Below are 23,918 nucleotides of genomic sequence, written 5' to 3'. Positions count from 1 at the left end.
CATTTGTAAAGTCTCCAGCAGAAGTGGCTTCAAGGCATCCTTCCAGCTAGATTGTCACTTTTCCATGCAGACAACCTTGCTGCTGTGGTCTGTGTGTGTAGAATGCCTCTGTCCCTTACAGAAATAGACCTGCCTGGGCTCCAGTGAAGCTTCGCAACGCCTGAATCCTGGGCTGAGCTCAGTCCCGGGGTAGGTGGAACACTACAAGGGTCACTAAGCTACAGGACTCAGGTGCACTGAGTTAGCAAGCACAAAGGTTTGCGGCAGCATCTTCAAAGATTCAGCGAGAGCTGCTCGCTTCTTCCTGAATATGACGTAAAGGGCAAGAGCACCGCACCGAGAATTAAGGGATCTGGCAGCTTATCCTACAATGTAGGGAGGGAAACAAGACACCGTACTTGGGCCTGCTTCCTCAATTCCAACAGTACAGGTCTAGGATTCCCTGCAGGAATACAAGATTCCAAAGTCCAACAGGATTTGAACTAGCACCGTCACGGCGGAGCCACGTGGGGCCCAGTGGGAATCCCCTGGCTGGGCGCTCGAAGCCCAGGACTGCAGAGACTCTACTCCCCCGCTACGCATGGAGCATCAGTGGGCGGTGTGCGCGTCCCCGTCGGCCTCAGCGTGCGCGTCCCCGCCGGCCTCAGCGTGCGCGTCTCCGCCGGGACTGCAGCCGCCGCCGAGGCCGGGCCCGGTCGGGTGGGCGGGGCCGAGCGGAGCGGGGCGGGGCGCGCGAGGAGGGCTGCCGCCAGGGGAGGAGGCGGAGGAGCTGGAGGAGAGGAGAAAAGGCGGCGGCCCGGCGGGGCTGAGAGGCCCGGAGAAGGAGGACTGCACGGGGGGTGTGGGGCGCCGAGCGGCCGGGACCGCGCGGAGCAGCCGGGCACGGCGGCCTCGGCAGCCAGGGCCTGGGCCGCGGTTCGGCCGCGCGGGGCGGTGAGTGTCGGGAGGCCGGCGGGGGAGGCCGGCGCGGCGCGGGCTGCGCCGAGGACGGAGGCGGCGGCCGGGCAGTGCGAGGCCCGCGGCCGGGGCGGCGGCGGCCTCGGGGGGCGGCGGGCCGGGCCTGGGCGGAGTAAACACGGCCCGCGCCGGCCCCGCGGGTCCCCGGCCGGCCTGGCCTGGCGCGCCCACAGGGCGTCCGCGGCGTGGGCGCCCGCGCGGGTCGTCCTGCCCGGCCCGCGGGGGAGGCAGGCGGTCAGCAATGGCGACCCACGCGCGAGCCGCGACCCCCGTGTCACCTGGCTGGCGTGTCCGTCCGTGTGCCGGGGAGGGAGGGGTGAAGCGGGGGGTGAACTTGGGAAGCCCTCCGAACCTTGAAAACCCGGCTTCTCTTTCCTTTTGCCGTTGGGAAACTTGGGTTGTTTGGGGACAGACGGGTTAAAGGAAGATTGGGAGGCATTATTTACTGTCTTCACGGGATGAGTGAAGTTGGTAACTTTTCCATTCATGGTAGTGAGCGGATCTTAGCCTTAGCCTCTGAGAGCCCTTATTAAAGAGAAACTTCCTGATTTTCTGGATCTGAGGGGTATGACCATTTCCAAGTTATTTGTGTCCTGTCCGTGGAACAGTGCTTGGAAGGAGGCCACGGAGTGCACGTTGAATTCAAAGTAACCTCCTTTGAGTATGTTTTTAACGTGTGTATTTGGGAGGATAGAGACAGACGGGCAGAACAGTGTGTTGTTTACCATGGTTCTTGCACTCCGTTCCCCTCTCTTGTTTTTCTTTCTGAGCTCTGTCGTAAGTCCCAGATAAAAGATGGTTGGGAAGGAATTGACCTTTTATTCCGTAATTACTTTGTTGACTCTGATCCAAGAGGAAGCTATTTATGGGCATTCTGATATCCGTGTAGATTAACTTAAAACTCTAAATACAAACCTCCCAAACTTTTTAAACTTAATTTTATTTTATTTTATTTATTTTTTTTTTTTGCTGCATTTCAATACTGTGTTGTATCCTTTAGAGACCTAGTAAGTTACATGAGCAGATTTTTGCCTTTGCTCATATTTGCTAAGGTTTTACAAAGTCCAGTTTTCGACGCAGCAAAGGGAAAAGAATAGCATAAAATGTATGTTTAGGATTTTTCTAAGGGTTTAATTTTTCAGTATGCAGTTTTCGCTGAATCACTGTTCTTTATGCTTAGTCACTGTTTCTTACTCCAGAAGCCTAATTGAGGATAACATGGTGTTTTGGCAACTTTTACATTGCCAACTTGTTTTTACCTAGTACTTTAATGCAGTGACATAAGCTTTTTTTGTGGTTCTGGACTTGTTAGCGGGTGGAGTTCTGTGAGTGTTACCAGAGAGCTGAAGTTTCTGGTATAGGCAAACTTTTATGCATTCCAAGTGTGCTAGGTGTTTAATTTCAACCCAGTATTTCTCCCTGTCTACCATTGGAGACTTTTAAAAAATACAAAGTATCCTAATACAATACCTATGAAAGAGTGGTAATACTTTGAGATAATGTGTATAGTTAGAGGGGTACTTTAAGGTCACCACATATGCGTGTTTACTCTTTGATCTAGTATATTACAGAAATGTGACTTTCAGTGGGGTAAGCCCTGTGCTATTTTGTATGATTTTGGATACATCTTTTAACTGAGTTCCTATGCCTGTTTCATTAAAAGGACATTGTATTTGTAGAATTCTTTGACAAAGTCTTCAATGAAAAGGCTATATAAAATATTTAATTTCAATTTCAGTTTGATGAACTATGCGAGATGAACTATGAACTATGTTCAGTTTGATTGAACTTTGTGAGAACTATGTGAACCATTAGACTAATGGTTTTTATGCTGTAGGCAGTTAGATAATTACAGACATACCCCAATTAAAACCCAGTCCAGAAATCTTTTATAAAAAGGCTAGGTCTTGTTGTGTTTGTGTGGATAATGTTAACATAGGTTGTTTCCTCATACGGTTGCTTTTGGTAAGCTTTATAATTATAAATGACTTGATATAAAACATTATTTTACATTAAGCTTTGTGTATGTAAATGTGGCTGTTGTGTAAAGTACATCTTTTTCTGAGGAATACATTTATCCTATTGGGCACATATAATTATAACTAACCTTTATAGAGTTCCAGGTTGTTTTAACAATAGAGTAATAGCCTCAAGGTCACAAAGCTGAGATTCCTTAGAAGCCCATTCCCCTCTGCCATGATGCTCATTTCAGTAAGCTGAGTACCACCATTTGGGTGGATTATTTTTATCTGAGTATCTGCTCAAATAGGTCTGGTCTGAGTATTAAGTATTTGTTAATATTACTTTAATTTAAGTCTGTAATAGTTTCATTTGCTTATTTAGTGGAGAACATTGCAAGCAGTTAGAACTTCACTTTGGAATAAACTACTCATGACCATATTTAGACTAGAAGATATATGTTTTGATTATATCAAAAGGGGAATAGTTAAAAATTTGAAAAGAAATTCCATATAATTAGGTCATGAATCTATAAATAAAAAGGCCGAACCAAAATCGAATACAAAGAATGTATACAGTGTAACCCATTTAGCCATTTTGGACTCATCAGGAGGGCATGTGCTTTGAGTTGGAAGTTTAATGATAGTGGATTTTCAATCTTGCCTAGTCACTGCCACCCCCCCTCCCGCTCCTTTTTAAACCAGTGAAATAAGATGTCCAACTGAGGTTATAGATTTATTATGGTCTTTAATACTGATTGCGCTTGATCTGCAAATCACCCAGTAGGTGTTTCTATTTAATATTACTTGTACAGTTAATTGTATTACTATGACCAGTGCCTCCAACTGTAGCATGAGACTTGCTTGGAGCCGCTTATAACTGATTGCTAAATGTCAGATTTCAGTTGTAGACTTGCTTGTGTTAACTAATTGAACATGTGTGTCTATTGTTCCTTTTCAGCCTTACATTGAAACAACATTTTATTGTTTAAGTGGAATTCTGTTTCATCTAGTACCATAGTAGCTGTAACATTAAGCGGTAGGCTGATGCCACTTCCTTTTTGGAGCTTCTTAACCATATAGCTACTCAGGCACGTGCACATGTGCATGCACCTCCACCTCTCTCTGCTTTTCTTTTTGAAACAGCACAGAGTCGATTAGGGAGTTAAAATAGTGGGACAATATACAGGCAAACATTTACGCCTGTACCTTTTATGACTATTATTTTTTAAGATTTTAAAATAATGAGAGGTTGAAATCAACTTTCTTTGACTTCCTTTTCCCTTTGATTTGCTTTTTTCATAGTCAGTTTACTCTGTATATAATGCTTGGAACATATAACTTAGGTCCTCAGTAAATGTTTGAGCATTACTGACTTTTTATAGCTGGTACAGTGAGGTAATTTTGGCTCAGTCTGATTGTCTAATGCTAGGTCTGTAAGGTTGTATTTTTTTGTGAAGTATGTAGACTCCCATGACATCAGGAATCTCATTTTGTTTTGGAATCCATTTGGCTCTTTCTTGTAGTATAATTCTTTCATTTATTCATGTTTCTAAAATAAGTGAAGCTCCAATTAGGCACAGTCTGGAATAAGGGAACACAAGAATGGATGAGACAGAGATGGTCTGTCTCCTTCAGGAAGCTTGAAGTTTTCCTGCGCGGGTAGTTATTAAAGGATAACGATTTACTTAAAGAATTGCGACTGGTATTACCAAGGAGGAATGCAGTGTCTTGAGCCCACAGCATAATGTGAGATCCATACCTTGTCTTTGGTGTGTGGAAAGTAACATTTACGCTGCGACTTAAGATTCGAGGCGGGAGTTGGAGGGGAGGTGTGCGTGTGTGCATGGGTCTTGCTGGCAGAGACATACCTAGCAACAAGCTGTGTTGAGTGCTTTGGGCGACTTGACTTAGTGTTGTAACGTCATGCTAACTTGCAATGTTGTATTTATTTATCTCCTTACTTACTTTGATGAATTTGGAAAAATAAAGAAATGGGTTTTTGAGGGCAGTTACTTTTATGTCTAGAAATAGCCTTAAATGACAAGGCCTCATTTCACTGTATGGGAAAATGGCATGTCTTAAAAACTATTTTTATGGATTGCTTGTCAGTCAGAGAGTATGAGTTGGCCAAGAATTTCTGTTGGAGAAAATTGACACTATTGTAAAGCATTTAATCATTTACAAACATTTTGTAGTCTCATGAGACTTTTCCCAGTCATTCAATTTTAAGTGTAAATTAAGAGATGTTATATGGAATGTTAAGATGCTTTTTAAAGAGAGTTTAAGAAAACTTAATACTGAGTTTTCAATTAAGCTTATCTTTAATTTGAAGGCTCAGTTTTAGCAACTTGTTTTCTACTGAGTCTGCTGTGTCACTGTTCAACTGATAAGTCAGGGACGGATGCTTTAAACCCATTTCACAGGATTTATGACCAATTATAAAATACTTTATGGAGGTATATTTAATTTGGTGATGATCTTGATTAGAAAAAGAATGGATCTGGAAGTTTAAAATTTTTAAGCTGAGGATTCTACCCCAGAATACACTCTGGGTATTATCTAGTGCATTTTCTTAACTTATTTTTGAATATATTCACTTGTAAAATGGAATTAAACTTGATTCCTACTTTATATGGCCGTTTTGAGAATTGTTAAATTTGTATTCTTGTTCCATAAGTTTATACTGAGTATTACAAATGTAGGTTATTTTAAAAGTAGTTTCAAACACTTATATTCAAAGTGAAGTTATGTGCTATTGTAATTACAAAGGACCAAAAAGACTTTCTTGACCACAGGGGTGACTAAGTGTTGGAATAAACTACAAGCAAAGTTGTGTAATCTCCATTCCTCAAATAACATCTTAAAATTGGATCACCAGTTACTGAAGTGTACTGCCTATTTTCTTAAGCTTTTATGAGTAAACATATCTGTTGTTGTCCGTGTGCATTGATCAGATACAGACGTAAATCCTACCTCTGCCACTTACTAGGTGGATGACCTTGGGCAAGTCACTTAAACCTTTTTGAACCTCAGTTTCCTCTGGGTTGTTGTATTAAGGGACATTACATGAAATGATATACATCAGGGATAAAATTGGTACATAATTAGTGTTTTTTTTTTCCTTCGAAGTCTACTTCAGTAAATAAATATTGTAGACTCATTGCTGTGGATGCTTTTATTTCTTTTTATTTTTTTTAAAAACATTTTTCTTATTCCGAGGGTAGTAGTGTGGAACAAACTGTTGTGAAGCTTGAGAGCCCTTCTACATCTTCCTTTCAAAGTTGTCGCTGTTTTGCATTAACTTAGTTGTTTGTAGCAGTTGCTATTTTAGAATTAAGTGATGTTTTTGAGATGTGTTCTGCCTGTGTGGTCATGTGATGTGCACATAACATAAAGTGTTTCTACAAGTTATGAGAGCAGTGGTCACTTCTTTAGAACTGGGTGTATTTTTAGGTTCTCTCTTGGTAACAGTCAAGCTTATAACCCCTCAGCACGTGAGAAGAACTCAGTCTTATTGCAAAATAAGAAAGCTACAGCTGTTTTCACAATCTAATCACTCAGTAAAATTTGTCTTAATTCTTACTAACATTTCTCTTTGAACCTCTGCTCAATTTACAAATGTTTGTCATCATTAGTCTTGTCATTTCTTCTATTATGACTCTGTGAGCATGTGTGTATTTAACATACAGGTTCTGTCTTAACCTGTAAAACTTATGGGGATAAACATGCAGAAGTATTTAACTCATAATTTGTAATTTTTAAACCCAATTTAAAGATACAGTTTTCTTGTTAAATGTGTGCTTTGGTTTTTACCCTCCAGACATCAGTAAGTGCCATAATACCAACTCAGAAATTTTTCCACTTAATCAAGAGCTCTGTCAGTATTAGGTAGACTTTTGTTATTGTTTGGCAAAAATCAACCCTGGACTGGAGAAAAATAAAAAGCAAATTTGGGAGTAGTTAGTTTACATTAGCCACCTGGAACCCAGGTAGAATTTATGGAAAAATATGTCATAGAGCTAGTAATCTTTTATGCCCTGAAGTGAAGAAAATAGGCTAAGAATCGACTTCTTACCCAGAAAATTATTATCTATTACAATGTAATTTAATTTGGGAAATGTTGAGATGAGTTGCTTGTGCATGTAGAAGTAGAGATGTATAATAAGCAATCGGCTGTACAGATCTAAAGTTTGGAAGAGGGGTCCGGGCAAGTGGTATAGATTAGTTTTCAGCATATGGGTGGTAATTGAAGCTTTTGAGAAATTGAGAGCACCCAAGGGGAATGTATAGAATGAGCAAGAAATGACATGCTCCCTGAAGAAGAGAAATATTTTAGAAGAAAAGATTAAAGAATAATCAAAGAGATGGGGGCAGGGGGGCGCACGAAATCAGGGAAATGTGACATCTTGAAAACTATAGGAAAGATAAATATGTCAAAAGGGAGGGAATAGTCCGCATAATAAAGGAAATGGCCAAGGAAGGTGAGGTCTGGAAAAAATGCCCTTTGGATTTAGCATTGAGGATCTCAGAGCCATTTTAATGACTGGTGGTAAAAATAAAGACTGATTAGAGGGCAGAAGAGTACATGGGAGAGTTGAAGGTTTGTTTTTGTTTTCTTCCCTTCTGAAAGCTTGACTAGGAAAAAAGAATAGTAGTAGAAGGAGGATATTGTTTTATTATTTAGGTTTTTAAAGATGAAATAGTTTTTTAAGTTTTTACTGCTCATAGGAACAAGTCAATAAAGATGTTGAAGATTAGAGAAAAAAAATACAGTGCATAGTGTCAGTAATTATATCAGTATATTTTGCTGATGTTTTCTCTTATTTTTGTATAAAATTTTTCTTGATAAAGGCAGGGAAGACCATTAGGTATCTGTAAACCCCTCCTAATATTTTATAGATACTATTTCTTTGCTCAAATCCTCAGTGACTTCCTATTACTTAAAGTCTGACCTCCTGAGAGGAGCATATAGCGCAGTCTTAATGATTTGCTTTATTTCTAGTATCCTGCCTCATCTCCCACAGCTATGTAGTGTTTCACCTTATGATCCAGCAACACTAGGAAACTTCAAGTTCCCTGAATATGTTTTGCCAATTCTTACTTTTCTGTATTTACATGTCATTACTTCAACATTGAATAATACTTCCCTACCTTTCCAAGTCTCCCCTCCTATGCTTAAGATTTCCCGTCTTTCAAGACTACTGTGAATTCTCTAGCCCCTACCATGCTGATAATTACGTTCTCCGTGTTACCATTCTACTTCTGTCAAATCGGTCACATAATGATGTGACATGATTTTTACTGTTGTGTCTCTGACCTGCTGTAGTTCATTGAGAGGAGGCACCACGTCTTACTAATAATCTTTATATTGCCACACCAAACACAGTGCCTGGTGCATACTAGTTAAACAATAAATAGATGTTTGATGAATGAATGGAAACCGTGACCCTCAGAAGTAAGTGATTTGCCCATAACCACCAACTGAACTGGAACTTAGGTTTTGTGGGTAAATTCCCTCTGTGTTCTAATTAAGGCTCACTATGGTGATCACTATGTAGAAGGAGTGATCAATAGACGAAATCCTAAATGAATTCATATATTTAGAAGGAATAAAACAAAAGCTTCTAATACTTTTAGTTAAGTATATTCATGAAATTCAGATCATTCCCTTTTAAGAAATGATGAAATTTCTGCAGTCTGGGTGCTTCAGAATCAGTCTTAAAAAAATAAGCTGAAACATTCTTGGAATTTAGAAGTTAGACATGCATTAATTTGTTTTTGGCATCAATTTATATACTACATAGTATACTAGAATTCAAGTATTACATTTTGAAACACTTGACCTCTTTAGGCATATTGTTATATGATATATGGAAATGAACTGCGGTTCTTTGAAGTGCTTAAGTTGTTTCAAGACGGACTGAGTGTATGTAAAGTAAACTTGTTAAATATGTTTATTGTATGTATTTCATCCTGCAGTAAGTCAGTACACCTTTATGACTTGATTTATATTATTCAACAATTTTTAAAAATCGACCACTTTCTGCCTAACGTCTTATCTTTTTTCCATCTCAACAACTAGAGCTGGACGGCCATTATGGAGGAGGAGCTGCAGCATTCACACTGTGTGACTTGTGTCAGTAGACGGTGTATGATCAGACCGGAGCCTGGGATTTCCTGTGACTTGATTGGTTGTCCACTGGTTTGTGGAGCAGTTTTCCATTCTTGTAAAGCTGATGAGCATCGACTTTTATGTCCATTTGAACGAGTGCCTTGCTTAAATAGTGATTTCGGATGTCCGTTTACAATGGCTCGAAATAAAGTTGCTGAACATCTGGAAATGTGTCCTGCAAGTGTGGTGTGCTGTACTATGGAGTGGAACCGATGGCCAGTTAGTTACGCAGATCGGAAATCGTATGAAAATCTAAGCAGAGATGTCGATGAAGTGGCACAATTAGATATGGCCTTGGCCCTTCAAGACCAAAGGATGCTCTTAGAGTCTCTCAAAGTAGCCACCATGATGTCAAAAGCAACTGATAAAGTGGCAGAACCTAGAGAACAAATCTCAGTTAAATCAAGTGTCCCGGAAATACCACATACTAATGGTTTGGTATCCGTCGATGAAGAATCTTATGGTGCACTTTATCAAGCTACTGTAGAAACAACCAGAAGTTTGGCTGCTGCCTTAGATATCCTGAATACCGCCACAAGAGACATTGGCATGTTAAGTACAAGTCTTTGTGCTTCCCCAAATGAAGTGAATGAAGAGCAAAATGCCAGAGAAAGCTTGCAGAATAGACACTTGAAAGACCAGGACCATCTTTATGAGGAGGAGATAGGAGCAGTAGGTGGAATTGATCATAATGATGCAAGTCTGAATTTCCAGTCTGAACAAAATGGCTCAAGTGATTTATTGTATGACTCGAACACCAGTTCTTATGGCACTTCTGCTCTTTGTAATGGCTTTTCTTTGGAAAATATATGTACACAGGCCGTAGACCAAAGTCAGAAATTACATGGTGATTCAAAACAAAGTAACTTAACAAATGGAGAATGTATAGCATCAGATGGCACTTCAGATCCTTCCAGTTCACTTTCAGTAGCAGCACAACTTAATGCTTTGCCTAATGGCACAGTTCAGCACATCCTCATGCCAGATGGTGAGGATGAAGGAGAATTGTGTTGGAGAAAAGTAGACTTAGGGGACTTGAGGAATGTGGATGTCTTATCTTTCAGTCATCCTCCTTCATTCAAATTTCTTTCTAATTCATGTTGGTCCAAACCAAAAGAAGATAAAGCAGTAGATACATCAGATTTGGAAGTTGCAGAAGATCCAATGGGCCTCCAAGGAATAGATCTAATCACAGCAGCATTACTGTTTTGTCTAGGAGATTCTCCAGGTGGGAGGGGTATATCTGATAGTCGCATGGTTGATGTATATCACATTGATTTTGGGACTCAGACTTTTTCACTTCCATCTGCAATATTAGCTACAAATACAATGGTTGGGGAGATAGCTTCAGCTTCTGCTTGTGATCATGCCAATCCACAGCTTTCAAATCCAAGTCCTTTTCAGACACTTGGGCTGGATTTAGTATTGGAATGTGTCGCTAGGTATCAACCCAAGCAGCGTTCAATGTTTACATTTGTTTGTGGACAGTTATTTAGAAGAAAAGAATTTTCTTCCCATTTTAAGAATGTGCATGGTGACATTCATGCTGGACTCAATGGCTGGATGGAACAGAGGTGTCCTTTAGCATATTATGGTTGTACCTACTCTCAGCGTAGATTTTGTCCATCAACCCAAGGAGCAAAGATTATACATGACCGCCATTTGAGGTCATTTGGAGTTCAGCCTTGTGTATCTACAGTATTAGTGGAGCCTGCTAGAAACTGTGTGTTGGGATTACATAGTGACCATCTAAGTAGTCTTCCTTTTGAGGTCCTACAACATATTGCAGGCTTTCTTGATGGCTTCAGTTTATGCCAGCTCTCATGTGTATCCAAGTTAATGAGGGATGTATGTGGCAGCCTGCTTCAATCGCGTGGAATGGTCATACTGCAGTGGGGGAAAAAGAAGTATCCAGAAGGAAATTCATCATGGCAAATAAAAGAAAAGGTTAGTTTAATCTCAACTGTATCATCTCCTTAATTGACATATGGTAGACACTTAATGTTGCAGAATTAATAAAATTAAGATCTTGTTGAAAAATTGACCATTCTTCAATCTGACAGACTTTTTAAACATAATGATAGTTAATAGAAAACTAGGCTAGAATTGTTTGTCATAATCACATATTTACTGCAGACATCCCAGTATTGAGTTCTAATTTGGCATTCTGATGTGTAAGAGGCCACTTGTGTTTTTTTAGTTGAGCAGTTCTGTCCTTATTCAATTCTTCCGTAACAACTCCTTTTGAATCCATGTTAACCACCTTCTATTTTGAGTTCCATCTGAAACATTTTCACTATAGGACGATGAAGGAAGCAAGGACAAGGTTTTTCACTGCTTACAATTGGCAGTTTCTTTCCATTCCTAGCAATTTCTTTCTTAGAATTTGGTTATTTCAGGTAGAACTTAAATAGGGAGAGATGAAAAAAGTTACAAGTGCTTCTATTAGTAAGTGATCAGTGGAGTATTTGGGGGGATAGAGAGCATAAATGGATAGATGTGGAAATGTGTTAGGTTGAAGTGAGGTAAGAGTAGGGTAGTTGGACTTGATACTAGGGGTGGGGGCTCTGGATGTAGGACTGTACAAGAGAGTGTTGCATATTGGAGACTTGTGCTGGGGATTGAGGCCGACCTGGGAACGAATCCTGGCTCCACCATTTTCTCTTGTGGAAAGTCTACTTCCATCCACCTTCTTTTTATCTTTATAATTTTTTAATTATTTTTTTAAAGTAATTTTTATGCCCATCATGGGGCTCAAACGCACAACGTTGAGATCAAGAGTCGCATGCTCTACCGACTGAGCCACCCTGGGGCCCCTACTTTTGCCCACTTTCTGAGGTACCATCTAAGAGAAACTAGAAGGCATTACAAGTATCTTCTATTGCAGATTTTCATTTTAGAACATTTATAATGTGACATTTTGCATTTTATAAAGTGGAAGAATCTTCACCTTGGTTGCACAGGTTTCAAATCTCTAGCTACTTTGTTCTTATCACCTTTAGGTTTTCTCTGACTTTTATTCATTTGCTCCAGTTTTTCAGAATAGAATTCTACATCTTTTGTGCTCTCGTGAAGCTTTGACCAACAAATGAATACACTATTTTATCATTTTTTTCGCAAATGGGAATTCTAGTGGCAGAAGGTTTCATACTTGCTGTGTACCTGCATACACATACAGGTGATGTGGTGTCTTTCTCCCATTCGGGATGGGATACTCTGAGCGTGGTCTCTTTTTGTCCTTGCTCATTAGTATTGACCTATGAGGTAACATACTTTCTGGGAATTCTGTTCCTGCAGAAAATCTCATCTACTCTTGGAGTTTAAATTGCCATCATTTACGCAGAGTACTCCCACATCTGTATCCTGGCTGCTTTCTCCTGAACTCTAGACTGTACAAGCATCTCCTGGACATTTCCACTTGACTGTCTCACAGGGCCATCAAACTCAGCATGTCCAACCTACTCTACATCTACATCTCTATCCCCCCTAATCTCAGCAGGTGGCCTTATCATCTATCAGATTGCCTAAACTAGGAGTTTGGGAGGTAGAGTTGACTTCTTTTTCCCCCCTTTATTTCCATGTCTACGTAATCACAAAGTCTTCCTGAGTCTCCCTTCTTCATACCACTCCGGTTTGTTTTATTGTTTCCACTGCCATTTCCTTAGCTCTGTCCCCTTCAGCTCTCTCTTGCTTACCGCAAGAGAGCCTAACTGGGTTTCTGTTCCTAATTGGGTCCTTCTCCAGCATATTCTCTCCATAAGGACTAGAGTGAGAAATATTTTCTTGTTTTAAGTATTTTTTTTTAATGTTTCATTGTTTGAGAGAGAGAGAGAGAGGTGGGGGGGGGGAAGGGCAGAGGGGGGTGGACAGAAGATCCAAATTGGGCTCTGAGCTGACAGGTTGACAGGAGCAAGTCCAGTGTGGGGATCAAACTCACAAATGGCGAGATCATGACCTGAGCTGAAGTCAGATGCTCAATCGGCTGAGCCACCCAGGCACCTTAGAAATACATGTATTTTTTCAAATGTTTATTAATTTTTGAGACAGAGAGAGACAGCATGAGCAGGGCGGGAGGGCAGGTTGAGAGGGAGACACAGGACCCGAAGCAGGCTCCAGGCTCTGAGCTGTCAGCACAGAGCCCGACGGTGGGGCTCGAACTCACGGTGACATCATGACTTGATCTGTCTCTCAAAAATGAATAAACATTAAAAAAATTTTTTTTAAAAAAACAAGATACTTTGGGGCACCTGGGTGGCTCAGTCAGTTGAGTGTCTGACTTTGGCTCAGGTCATGATCTCACCATTCGTGAGTCAAGCCCTGCATCAGGCTCTGTGCTGAATGTCCAGAGCCTGGAGCCTGCTTCGGATTCTGTGTCCCCCTCTCTCTCTGCCCCTCCCCTGCTCATGTTCTGTCTTTCTGTGTCTCTCAAAAATAAATCAACATTGAGAAAAAATTTAAAAAACAAAAAACTTCCATGTTTGTTTATTGTTCCAGGATAGAGAAAGATTCCTTAATGAAACATTTAAGACTTTTTTATAATCTCAAATTGTAAGATTCATCTTATAAATCTTAATGTCTTCAGTTTTCTCTTGTTCTTATATTCCACCTATGTTGACTTACTTACAGTTTCCTGATGTTTTCTTTCTTGCGTTCTTCACTTACAGCCTTCGAGTATGTTGTCCCTAACACAATACCTACATTTGAACATTTGCAATATGCCTGACAGTATGCTAATAAGCATTTTACTTCTGTTAATTTATTTAATCTACTGTCCCTGTTTTATGGATGAAGAAACTGAAGTTTAGAGAAGTTAAGTAACTTGTCCAACTAATTGATGCATTCAGACCTAGGGAACCTGTCTCTGGAACTTGCGTTCTTCATCTTCTCACTATATTTCCTGCTTACTCTACAGATCTTACTTCCTCAGGAAAGCCTTCTGGAATCCCCACCCCACACTGAAGCCTTCAGGGAGGTGCGCTGCTCTGTGTTCGTGTGGCGCCTGGTTATGTTCCCCTACTAGAGCACTCTGCTGTTTTGTAATTCACTGATGAATTGTCAGGTTTTTTTCATCAGACTGTAAGTTCCTTGAGAAGTGAGACTCTGGGAACTAAAATATCTACTGCCTAGCACAGCACCGCCATATAGCAGGCACTAATGTACTTGAGGAATACTTTTGAAAGAACAATTGGCCCATGACTAAGAAACCTTGTCATCAGGTGGGAATCATCCAGTTTTTCCTGAGTTTGTTTCACCAAACTCTTAATTAATTGTGTGGAAGTAGGGAGGCTGTCTGCCACCATTGAATCTTAAACGAATTTGTTCTGCTGAAGTTTAACAAAACTCCTAATTCTTCCTCTAGTTTCATAGCTATAGGGGATTGTAAGGGATGCTGATGACATTTGTAATGTCTGTTGGTAGCTGCTCTCTCAGACTCATAGGAAATAACTCCATGCAGGAGGAATGGTTGGTATAACCCCAAGGGATACAGGGAGTAAGTACCCTCTGTGCTGAACAGCGGTGACCTCTATTGCCAGCTGACAACTAAGTGTTCCCACAGAATTTGAAGGCATCTGGCCACCCTGGAAGACATTGCCCTCCTTACCTGAGAAGCTCTAATGAGTGAGTGCTGAGGTCTTTTCTGAAATCTGCTACTTTCTAGAGTTATCTGCTGTTTATATTGTATTCAGTGTTCTTCCACATGTGCCTGTTGATGAGCTTAGCTAGAATGCCTAGGCCTGATCTGTCCCATTCATGCTTGTTACCTGAGTCTGTCCTCCATTCTTGCTTGTCACCTATGTTCAGGTAGCTTTATATTTAGAACTGTAAAGATGAGAAGGGGTCACAACTGTCATTGCTAGACCAATAAGGTAACATTGTTCAGGGCTTGGAGCCGTTGAGTGAGCAAAAGGGGAAGTAGCCCATATTTTTGCCAATAGACACATGAATAGGGGTAGCAAGTGGATATTTTGCCTAGAAATGCATTTTACAGTGATCTGGAATAAAATTTGACTCATTTTACAAAAGCTTTTTTATGTAAATTTTTAAGAAACATTTTGAATAAATTGAAGTACCTGTATTCATGAATATTACGAAGTACCTTGGGTACTTCTAAATAGTGTATTTTTTGGCATACTTCATATAGTGTAATAGGAATGGGAGAAACACTTGGGGAAAAAAATAATAATGGGTGTTGTCAGCATCTGCAGACTCTGAATAGTTCTCTGTGGCCAATTGGATAGGATGAAAGAATGTACAATATATTATTTTAGGAAGTAGCTCTGAATTAACAACGTTATGATTTTTTAAAAATTGCTTAATAAGTCTAGTTGGATGTAGTTTTTAATGTTGAGTTTTTTCTTTTATTATTTTTGGTTACTGCATTTATTGAGATCATAATGTCATAGAAGTGATTTACAGGTATTTGATAAACAGATTTGCCTCCAAATGGATTTACTCATTTACAGTTTTGTAGCTAACTACTTGAAACATTATATTGGCTATTTCTCTAACAGTACAAATGTCTGCAGTTGGACCAAGAAGTGTATTTTGATTCTTGTAAATTGACTTGTTTAAATCTGAAGTAGAATTTTCTTTTAGGTATGGCGATTCAGTACTGCATTTTGTTCTGTAAATGAATGGAAATTTGCTGACATCCTAAGCATGGCTGACCACTTGAAGAAATGCAGTTACAATGTTGTAGAGAAACGGGAGGAAGCAATCCCACTGCCGTGTATGTGTGTGACACGAGAACTCACTAAAGAAGGACGTTCACTTCGCTCAGTTTTAAAACCTGTACTTTAGAGACTGTAACTCCACTTGCACATACATGCAAGCACCTAGTATAATTTGTTTGTCATATGTGACACTTTATTGTATTAAAGATTACAACTAGCTAAATTTATTGCCACTATGTATATAATGTTTTGAAGTGACATATATTTTTATAAAGTCCTGTTTAGTTGGAAAAAAGTTGCCTTAATGTTTGAAATGTGTGAAATTTTTGGAACTTGCTGGACAGGGTGATTTAATTTTTAGCTACATAATTTTCAGAACTAGTATTTTTAATGGTGTGCATATTTTGGTTTTTAAATTTTTTGCTTCTTAAACTAACAAGATCCTGACCAATTTATTCCTCATGTTTTCTGTGGGTTATAACCCATGCATTCAAAAAGCAAAACTTTGAATCAAATTTTTTCAGCATTTGTTTTTCAGATGAAAACATTCAATTGCTTAAGGACTGCCGTAAGATCATTGTAAGATTTTTATTTTCTAGTGCTCCCCTTATACAATTGTTGATACACAGATGATCTTTAATATATATTTAGGTAATATTTAAAATCATGACAGATGTTTGGTAATGCATTTATCATGTTTTAAAAAGACTCACAAAAATATTTTCACCTTATATATTTGCAGCTCTCATACAGAGAATGACCATATGCAACTTTTCGTTTTTGTTAGACACCGCATCCAAAGACTCATGGCAGTGTGTTTTATGACAGGTTAAAGTGAAAACAAAAAGCCTGTGAATTTATTTTAATTTGAAACTGTTCATCATATTCTGCATTTGCTAGGTTTCTGATATTTGGAGAGAAGAAAATATACCTCATTTAAAGTTTGGGTTGGGCACATTGTGTGAATAAATTTCAAATATTCAGAATGCAAAGGGCTTAACTTTCTTTCCTAAGCATTTAAAATTTTGCCTTTTTATAAATCACAACTATATTGTTTTAAGACGTTTAACAATGTGAAATTCGGTGTCTTTGTAAGATGACAATCATGAAATGGAGAAACCTGTCTTGGTTGACAATCTCTTTAAAACATTTCCAAGTTTATTTCCTGTAGACTTCTCTACCAAAATAGGAAGAATTGCATCTTTGTGTAAAGATCAAGGTATAACAGAAAAATACTCAAAGTCTTATTGTTGAGGTACTTTATTATAGTTTTCAAATTGATATACACCATAACTCACCTGATGTTAATTAATCAGTTTAAAAAAATGAATATACGGTGTCAGTATTTAGAAATAAATTGCAAAGATGGGGACATATACTTAAATAATTTGTTTTAAGTAATTCCTGGCATTTAGTAGTCTGAAATGGTGACAAGTTACTTTGCTATAAAACATCAAACTTCTCTTATGTTTTCTTACATTTGTCCCTGAGAATGCTCTATTGTTATTAGGGTCTTGATTACCATATATGGCAGTCAGACTGGGCAGAGGTGTTCCTTGGGCGGTAGCAAAAAAACTCTCAACTACTTAAGACTTCTTTTGGTTGGATCACATCCTTATTACAGTTGGAAATACAGCATTAAAGGCTAATCAGTTGTTTTGCCTCACCTGTCATTTTAATTAATAGAATAATTATTTCTCCATGTTGAAACTTCAACTGTGAGATTGAATTCTATACTATTTCTGTGAAAAAAGTCAGAAATAAGATATCAAATACTGTAAAATATAACTCTGCCTTTTAAAGTTTTGCTGAAGAATGTGTCTGGTTAGGATAGCACAAACATTAACTTTTTGTTTTATGGTTGTGCTTGTTTGGTTTTTAAGTTTAGACTTTTTGTTTCCACACTGGATCATGAGATATTTAACAGTTTTCCACCTTATATTTCTTTTACACATCTTTGGCTGTTTTCTTTTTTGTTTGTTATGCCACCATATGATTTTGTTAAAATGTTTTCTTTGTGCAGCATTTGTTCAAATTCTAATAAAATTAATATTTTCCCTTTATGTGGCTCAGTAACTTAAAAAGAAAAACTTTCTTTGAAATAAACTTTTAATACTTGTTTGAGAAATTCCAAACACAGTGTTTCTAATAAGTGTACATTTTGTGCATGTTGTAAAAGTTTGTTGATTATCATTGCTCACCCTTGTTTTACTGGTGGGCATTTTTTTTTTTATTTTAAATATGGAAAACTCATTGACTTTCTGTGCCTTTTCAGTGTCTTCCTGAAATTAGTCTCATCTAGGGGTATTGAAAGGCTGAAGAGTTTCTGGCTATATTGTTTTTCTAAAACTTGTAATGGGAACAATCTATCTAGGTGTTTAAGCATGAAAAGGTTTGTGTGTCAGTTGTCATTTGAGAGTCTGTTGATTTCTTAGTTTTTTCTGACCAAAATAAAGGGCAGGTGTCAGGATGGAAGGAAATACCTGTATTAAATTTTATCTGCTGCCTCCTTCCCTAGAACTGCATGTCTCTGTTTTTCTCATTCTCTCTCTATCTTTTCTGTCTCTGTAATTGCCTTTTGAGACTCACAGGTCACTTAACAGTAGGGGTTCCTAGGATCATCTGGGAATTTGTTAGAAATGCAGATTCTTGGGTCTCTCTGTAGACTTAATCAGAAACTCTATGAAGGAAACAGCAGTCTGCTTTAACAGAAGCCTTCAGGTGATTCTGATGCACTGTAAGTCTGAGAACTTAGAGAAGAGCCTGGGACATGCCAGCTATTCTCCTGAATGATGTACTATTGGAGTCAGTATGTTTGAATATATACACACGTGTAATCCAAAATTAAGAGTAATGGTAATTTGTTATTAATGGTTAAATTAAGTGATGTGTGTTGTGTCAATCTTATAGCTGTATGACAAAATACATTGGGTGCCATGGTGGTTGGACATTTTTTTAAAAAACTAGGACTTACTAGTGTTTAAGTTTTACTAGTGTTATTACTAGTATTTCACTTGTGTTTCTTCTGTTCCAAGTAAATTGCAGTGCAACTTACAGTTCATTAGCATTAACCTTTAGCCTTGTCATCATCCATTCTTGTTTAGTGGTTGCAGAGTCATGTGAACATATTAGATTTCTAGGATAAACAAAAAGAGTAGACGTAGACATACTGGATTAAATCCTACAAAAATATTTGTAGGAATCCTTTCAACCCTATCATTTAGAGATATTAAAGGTTGATAATCTGGTAATCTTTTTTTTAGTCTTTGAGCCTGTGCTACATATCCCATCAATGTAGTTGCTGTTATTGACAGTGGATATTAGGATCTTAGTAACTTCACAGATAATGAGGTTTTCAACAAAACTTCCATATCCCTTGACGATATGGTAGTTTCCATTACTATATTGATAGCATATTGTTAACCTCTAGCAATTTGCAGTTTTTGGCATTTAGAAGCAAAATAGATTTCTCCATATTTTGTATCCCAACCTAAAAAGATCTAGGATTTATTAATTGTAAAAGTTTTCTAAGGAATAGTTATGCAGACATTTAAAAATTGTTTCATGCATGACACACCATGTCAGAAGGTGACAGGATTGGGTCCCCTGCAGGTGGAGGTTTAGGGTTGCAGTAGAAGAAAGCAGCTAGCCCTCCGTCTCTTAGTAGACTGGCCAAAGGACAAAGTCTCCCCTGGGAAGGATTTCTCTCATATGTGTTTGATTATCTAAATACTCCTCTAAGTAGTCTTACCTAACAGGTTCATGAGGCTTAGAAAGTAAGGGAATGTTAGTTATCCCTTTAAAGAAAATCAACTCATGAGTGACTCATCCATTGTATTTAATTTAATTCAGTGATGGGTTTTGTTAGGATTTGACCTAAATCTGATTTCCAAACAAGTTTTGAGCTGTGTAAGTAAAGACCAATTCTTATAAACTTCTTTCTAAATAAAATAAGGGAGAGGAAGGATGGTTTTGTTTTAATGTCACTTTTTATGTAATTATTTTCTTTGATTTAAAAGATCAAAGTAAGTTCAAAAGATAAGTCCTTTCAAGTTTCTGTTCTAATGATGACAAAATTGAGGTACTCAAAGTTCAGGTACTGATGATTGTATGAGGATATGATTGTGTGGGGATATTTCAGAGAAACGTGTCCTCACCGGGTTTACTTTTCTACTTTACTAATTCAGAAAGAAGGGACATTTAGATATAAGGAAATTACTTTGGAAAATGTTGTTGCCTGGCATATTTGATTCCTAGTAAGTGTTTTAGAAAGAAATATTGGGCAATAGCAAGAGGAAAAAAACTAGAAAGAAACTAAGTATGTGTGTTCGGAAAGTCCTTTGCAAAAACTAGGTTTTTTGCTGAGTTTTTGCCAAGTATTTTTTTGCATCTGTGATTGGTAAAATTCTATATAGGCTTATTGTTTATATATATATATGTATATTTATTTGCACGTATAATCACGAATTGGCCAAGTAGATTTTAATACATCTTGACCTATATTAATGGAGATACACCTTGAGGTACTTTTTTTTTACCTTAGAACATTTCAAAACTGACATTTTGTATTCAGAATGTTTGACATTCAAATATGTTATTTGGGGAGTGACTTTTCATTAATAACTGAAAAGAAATGGGCTACCAGAATGTCTCATGAATGTACTCTGTGGAAATACAGTAAAAAGTCATTGATATGAATCTCCTATAATTTTTTCTCTTTTTGACATTTTCTGGTCTGAGTATTGTTTACTGTGAAGAAAAGTATTTTTGAAGCAAACCGACAACATAAGTGTTTCTTTTCACCGATAAAATTTTGGGCATCCTCCAAATCACTTTATGAATCTATTTGCATGCAAGTATTGTGATAGGAAGTGGTTCTTCAGTACGTAGCTAGTTCTAGTGCTGCTAATAGTGCATGTGTTTGAAAGTCCTAAAACTGCATTTCCGTTGAACTCTTAAGACCCACCAACTCATCGAATTATCTTTTCCCAGTAAAAGCAAATTCATTACTTTTTACCATTTTCTATTATAAATTGCCAAAAGTATCTTTTTCTCAGACAAGGTCCTTAAAGAGGTACATAGGTTGGTGTACATGTTGGTTCATTCTTTGGCAAAGGTTAGAGGTAGCTTTCCATACCCCTTTCAAAGAGTAAAATTAATTGCATTAATATTCAGTGATGTAATGATATAAAAACAGTAGCAATAATGTGTTATTGCTCAAAAGATTGAAGTTGAAGATCGGAGATACTGCCCTTTGCTGTCCTGCAATTTTTTTTTTTTTTTCATTGAAATCCCCTTTTCCATGTTAATTGTCATTAATGCTTCAATTTTCTGACCAGGAGATCAAAATAACCTAGATTAAGTATATAGAGTTTTTAAAAACTTCTTCTAACCAGCACATGTTTAGTAGTTTGGGCCAGTAAGTTTAGATTTGATTAAGTAACATATTTAGCTTCTTTTAAAGTCTCAGTTGACAAGTTTGTAGTATCGAAAAACTGAAGTATCAGCATTCAGTTTTAACTACATTATTTGATTAAAAGAAATCAAACCATAGAAATAGAAGTGATCACAAGTATAACATCTATTCAAGAATAGAATTACCCAGTGAATATTTAATGATGTCAAGTGGGTGTCTTTTATATCAATTGATAACTTTAAAAAACTAGGACTTACATTAGAAAGGGATTTGAAATAGAGAATGGTATTAATTCCCTACAACATTCCAATAGCCTTGTGAGAAAAACTGACATGAAATAAATTGCTTTCAATGGTTACTAATTCAGTGGAAATGAATTCTTAAGATTTTAATGCTGCATATAAAATGTTAAAATTGTATTGTTCATTTGATCAGTGTTTAAACACCAGTCAGTCCTGGAAACTTGAATGCATTCTGAAAGATAATTGCACTGACTCATTCACTTACCTCAGGTGTCATTTAGTTTTCCAGTATATCCTTTTCCCCCATGGTTTACATTAATAGTTTCTCCTTAAGTGCTAAAGGATATGGTATTTCTTGAAAAATATGCTAAATGAAAGAAGCTAGATACAAAAGGCCACAAATTATGTGATTCCATTTACATGAAATATCCAGAATAGGTAAATCCATTGAGACAGGAATCAGTTTGTGAGGGGCGGGCAGGGAGGGGTGGGAGTAGTGGGAAGTGACTGCTTAATGGGTACTGGTTTTGTTTTAGTGATGAAAATATTCTAGAAGATGGTGTTGATTGTACAACATTGTGAATGTACTAAACGACACTGAAATGTACACTTTAAAATGGTAAATTTTATATGTATTTAACCACAATTATGAAGGGTAGGAGTAATTTTTACCAAAGCCAAAAAGTACCTTGTTCTCAAGGTTTATAAAATGCTCAAGTTATGGTTTAGAATTAATTTACAGCATTAGTAATCTGACAGATTTATTCAGCTTAAAGTCCTGATGAAATTCATGAATCCCATCACAGAAGTCCTGGTAACAGCACAGAAGTGAAGTTGTAATTCATCACGATTTTGTTATTTTCATACAATTTGGACAGTGAAAAATTGGCTTCCATGTCAATGTTCATCTTTCATCTTTTACCTTTTCTTATGATTCCTTGGGGAACATCACAATCACATTTTTTAAAGGTCTGTTTTTAAAATCATGCTTTGAAAACAATTTGTATAATTTTCAGGATCATTTTTTATAGTTTTATACTTTGTGTTCCTTTTAAAGAGCAAATACATTGATGTATTACATAAGACTAAATTAATAAATTGAACCCTTGTATATATTTTGTATTCTTTCGTATTATGTCATGGGGAAAACATTTGAGTCTTAGGATTGGTAGGTACTTGAATGATCAGGTAGTGTCTCCTTTTCTGTTTGGAGAAATCAAAGCTGAGATTGTCAACGTGTTTGTTCGTTCAACACACATTTATTGAATACTCATGCCATGCACAGTGGAGGCTAGATTTGGGAAGGTTGTGATGTGCTTAAGGTTACACAGGGAATTGCTACTTCTTCCCCTTCATCTCCTCTTTCTCCTCCTCCCCTTCGTTCTCCTCCTAATACCTAGTAATTATGCCAGACACATGGACGCATGGACAAGTTCCAAAGAAGGAAAGGGTTTACGCAGAGATTCACTTTAGATGGTTCTTTACATAAATCTTCCCCAAATAGTTTAAAGAGATATTCTTTAGTGCAGTAAAATACACATGATCACAATACATTTATTTATGTATTTAGGAACACCCTTATTAACAAATTTACTTTCATGACTTTGGGAAGAAGTTATTTTCATATTCCTTTAAATTATTACAATTATTTTCCACTGTTTTCTAAGGAGCTGACTTTAGAAAATAATTTATTATATTCTATGTTAAAAAAAATTAAATTGTGGTGTGCCTGGGTGGTTCAGTTAGTTGGGCGTCTGACTTCAGCTCAGGTCGTGATCTCGCTGTTGGTGGGTTTAAGCCCATGTCCGGCTCTGTTCTGACCACTCAAGCCTGGAGCCTGCTTCCGATTCTGTGTCTCCCTCTTTCTTTGCCCCTTCCCCACTCGCACTCTGTCTCTCTCTCTATCTCAAAAGTAAACATAAAAGAAATTAAAAAAAATTAAATTGCTTTGCAGATAACTGTGCCTCTGACATAATTGGGGATACATATGCCTTAAAGTGTGTATATGCTCCAAGCTGAACAAGTATAATTGAATTAACCGAATGACACAGGGAGACTTGCCCTGTAAGCTTTTCTCACTGCAACGGAGTCTGAAGTCGAAGAGAATGGGAGGAAGGAAAATAATTGTGATAATTCATACTCTTTGTTGTATGTTCATAACTTTGTTGTGATTTTTCACTTAATGATTTCTTGTTTACTTAATTTGATATTTCTATAATAGTTGGGGGCTTATTACCAAATACATTATTTGACCCATATTTCCTTAATCCTCACTTCTTATTCCATCTCCTTGCAGGTTACATTTCTGTATTTCCCAAATACCTTATACACTTTCATGTCTCTCAGCCTTATGCTTTTCTTTTGTCTAGAATGCCCTCTCCCCAACTTCTTTGTCTGGTAAAACTTTGGTTCATTGGCGAGGATCCAATTCTGATGTCACCTGTTAATTCCTGAACTATCCCAAGCCACTGAGTCACTCTGTCTATGGCCCCCCAC

At 37.8% G+C, this 23,918-nt stretch overlaps 1 protein-coding gene across 1 annotated transcript; it reads left to right on the top strand.

Moving 5' to 3' along the window:
* Positions 1-800: 800 nt before the first annotated feature.
* FBXO30 (F-box protein 30) lies at positions 801-22,537 on the top strand. The gene is made up of 3 exons (XM_023254473.2): positions 801-933; positions 9,001-11,037; positions 15,688-22,537. The coding sequence occupies exons 2-3, from the start codon at positions 9,016-9,018 to the stop codon at positions 15,889-15,891; spliced, it is 2,226 nt and encodes a 741-aa protein (XP_023110241.2). The 5' UTR covers positions 801-933; positions 9,001-9,015; the 3' UTR covers positions 15,892-22,537.
* The last annotated feature ends 1,381 nt before the right edge of the window (positions 22,538-23,918 follow it).

The sequence above is a fragment of the Felis catus genome, chromosome B2 (genome assembly GCF_018350175.1).
Source record: "Felis catus isolate Fca126 chromosome B2, F.catus_Fca126_mat1.0, whole genome shotgun sequence".
Classification (NCBI taxonomy): Eukaryota; Metazoa; Chordata; class Mammalia; order Carnivora; family Felidae; genus Felis; species Felis catus.
Note: the sequence above shows the minus strand (reverse complement) of the source record. Positions and strands in the feature narration are given on the sequence as shown.

What these genes read in the sequence shown, in the direction of transcription:
- FBXO30 (XM_023254473.2), top strand. Translation starts at nt 9,016, where the DNA reads ATGGAGGAGGAGCTGCAGCATTCACACTGTGTGACTTGTGTCAGTAGA. An exon ending in CATGGCAAATAAAAGAAAAG is followed by an intron (nt 11,038 to 15,687) that starts GTTAGTTTAATC and finishes ATTTTCTTTTAG; the next exon opens with GTATGGCGATTCAGTACTGC.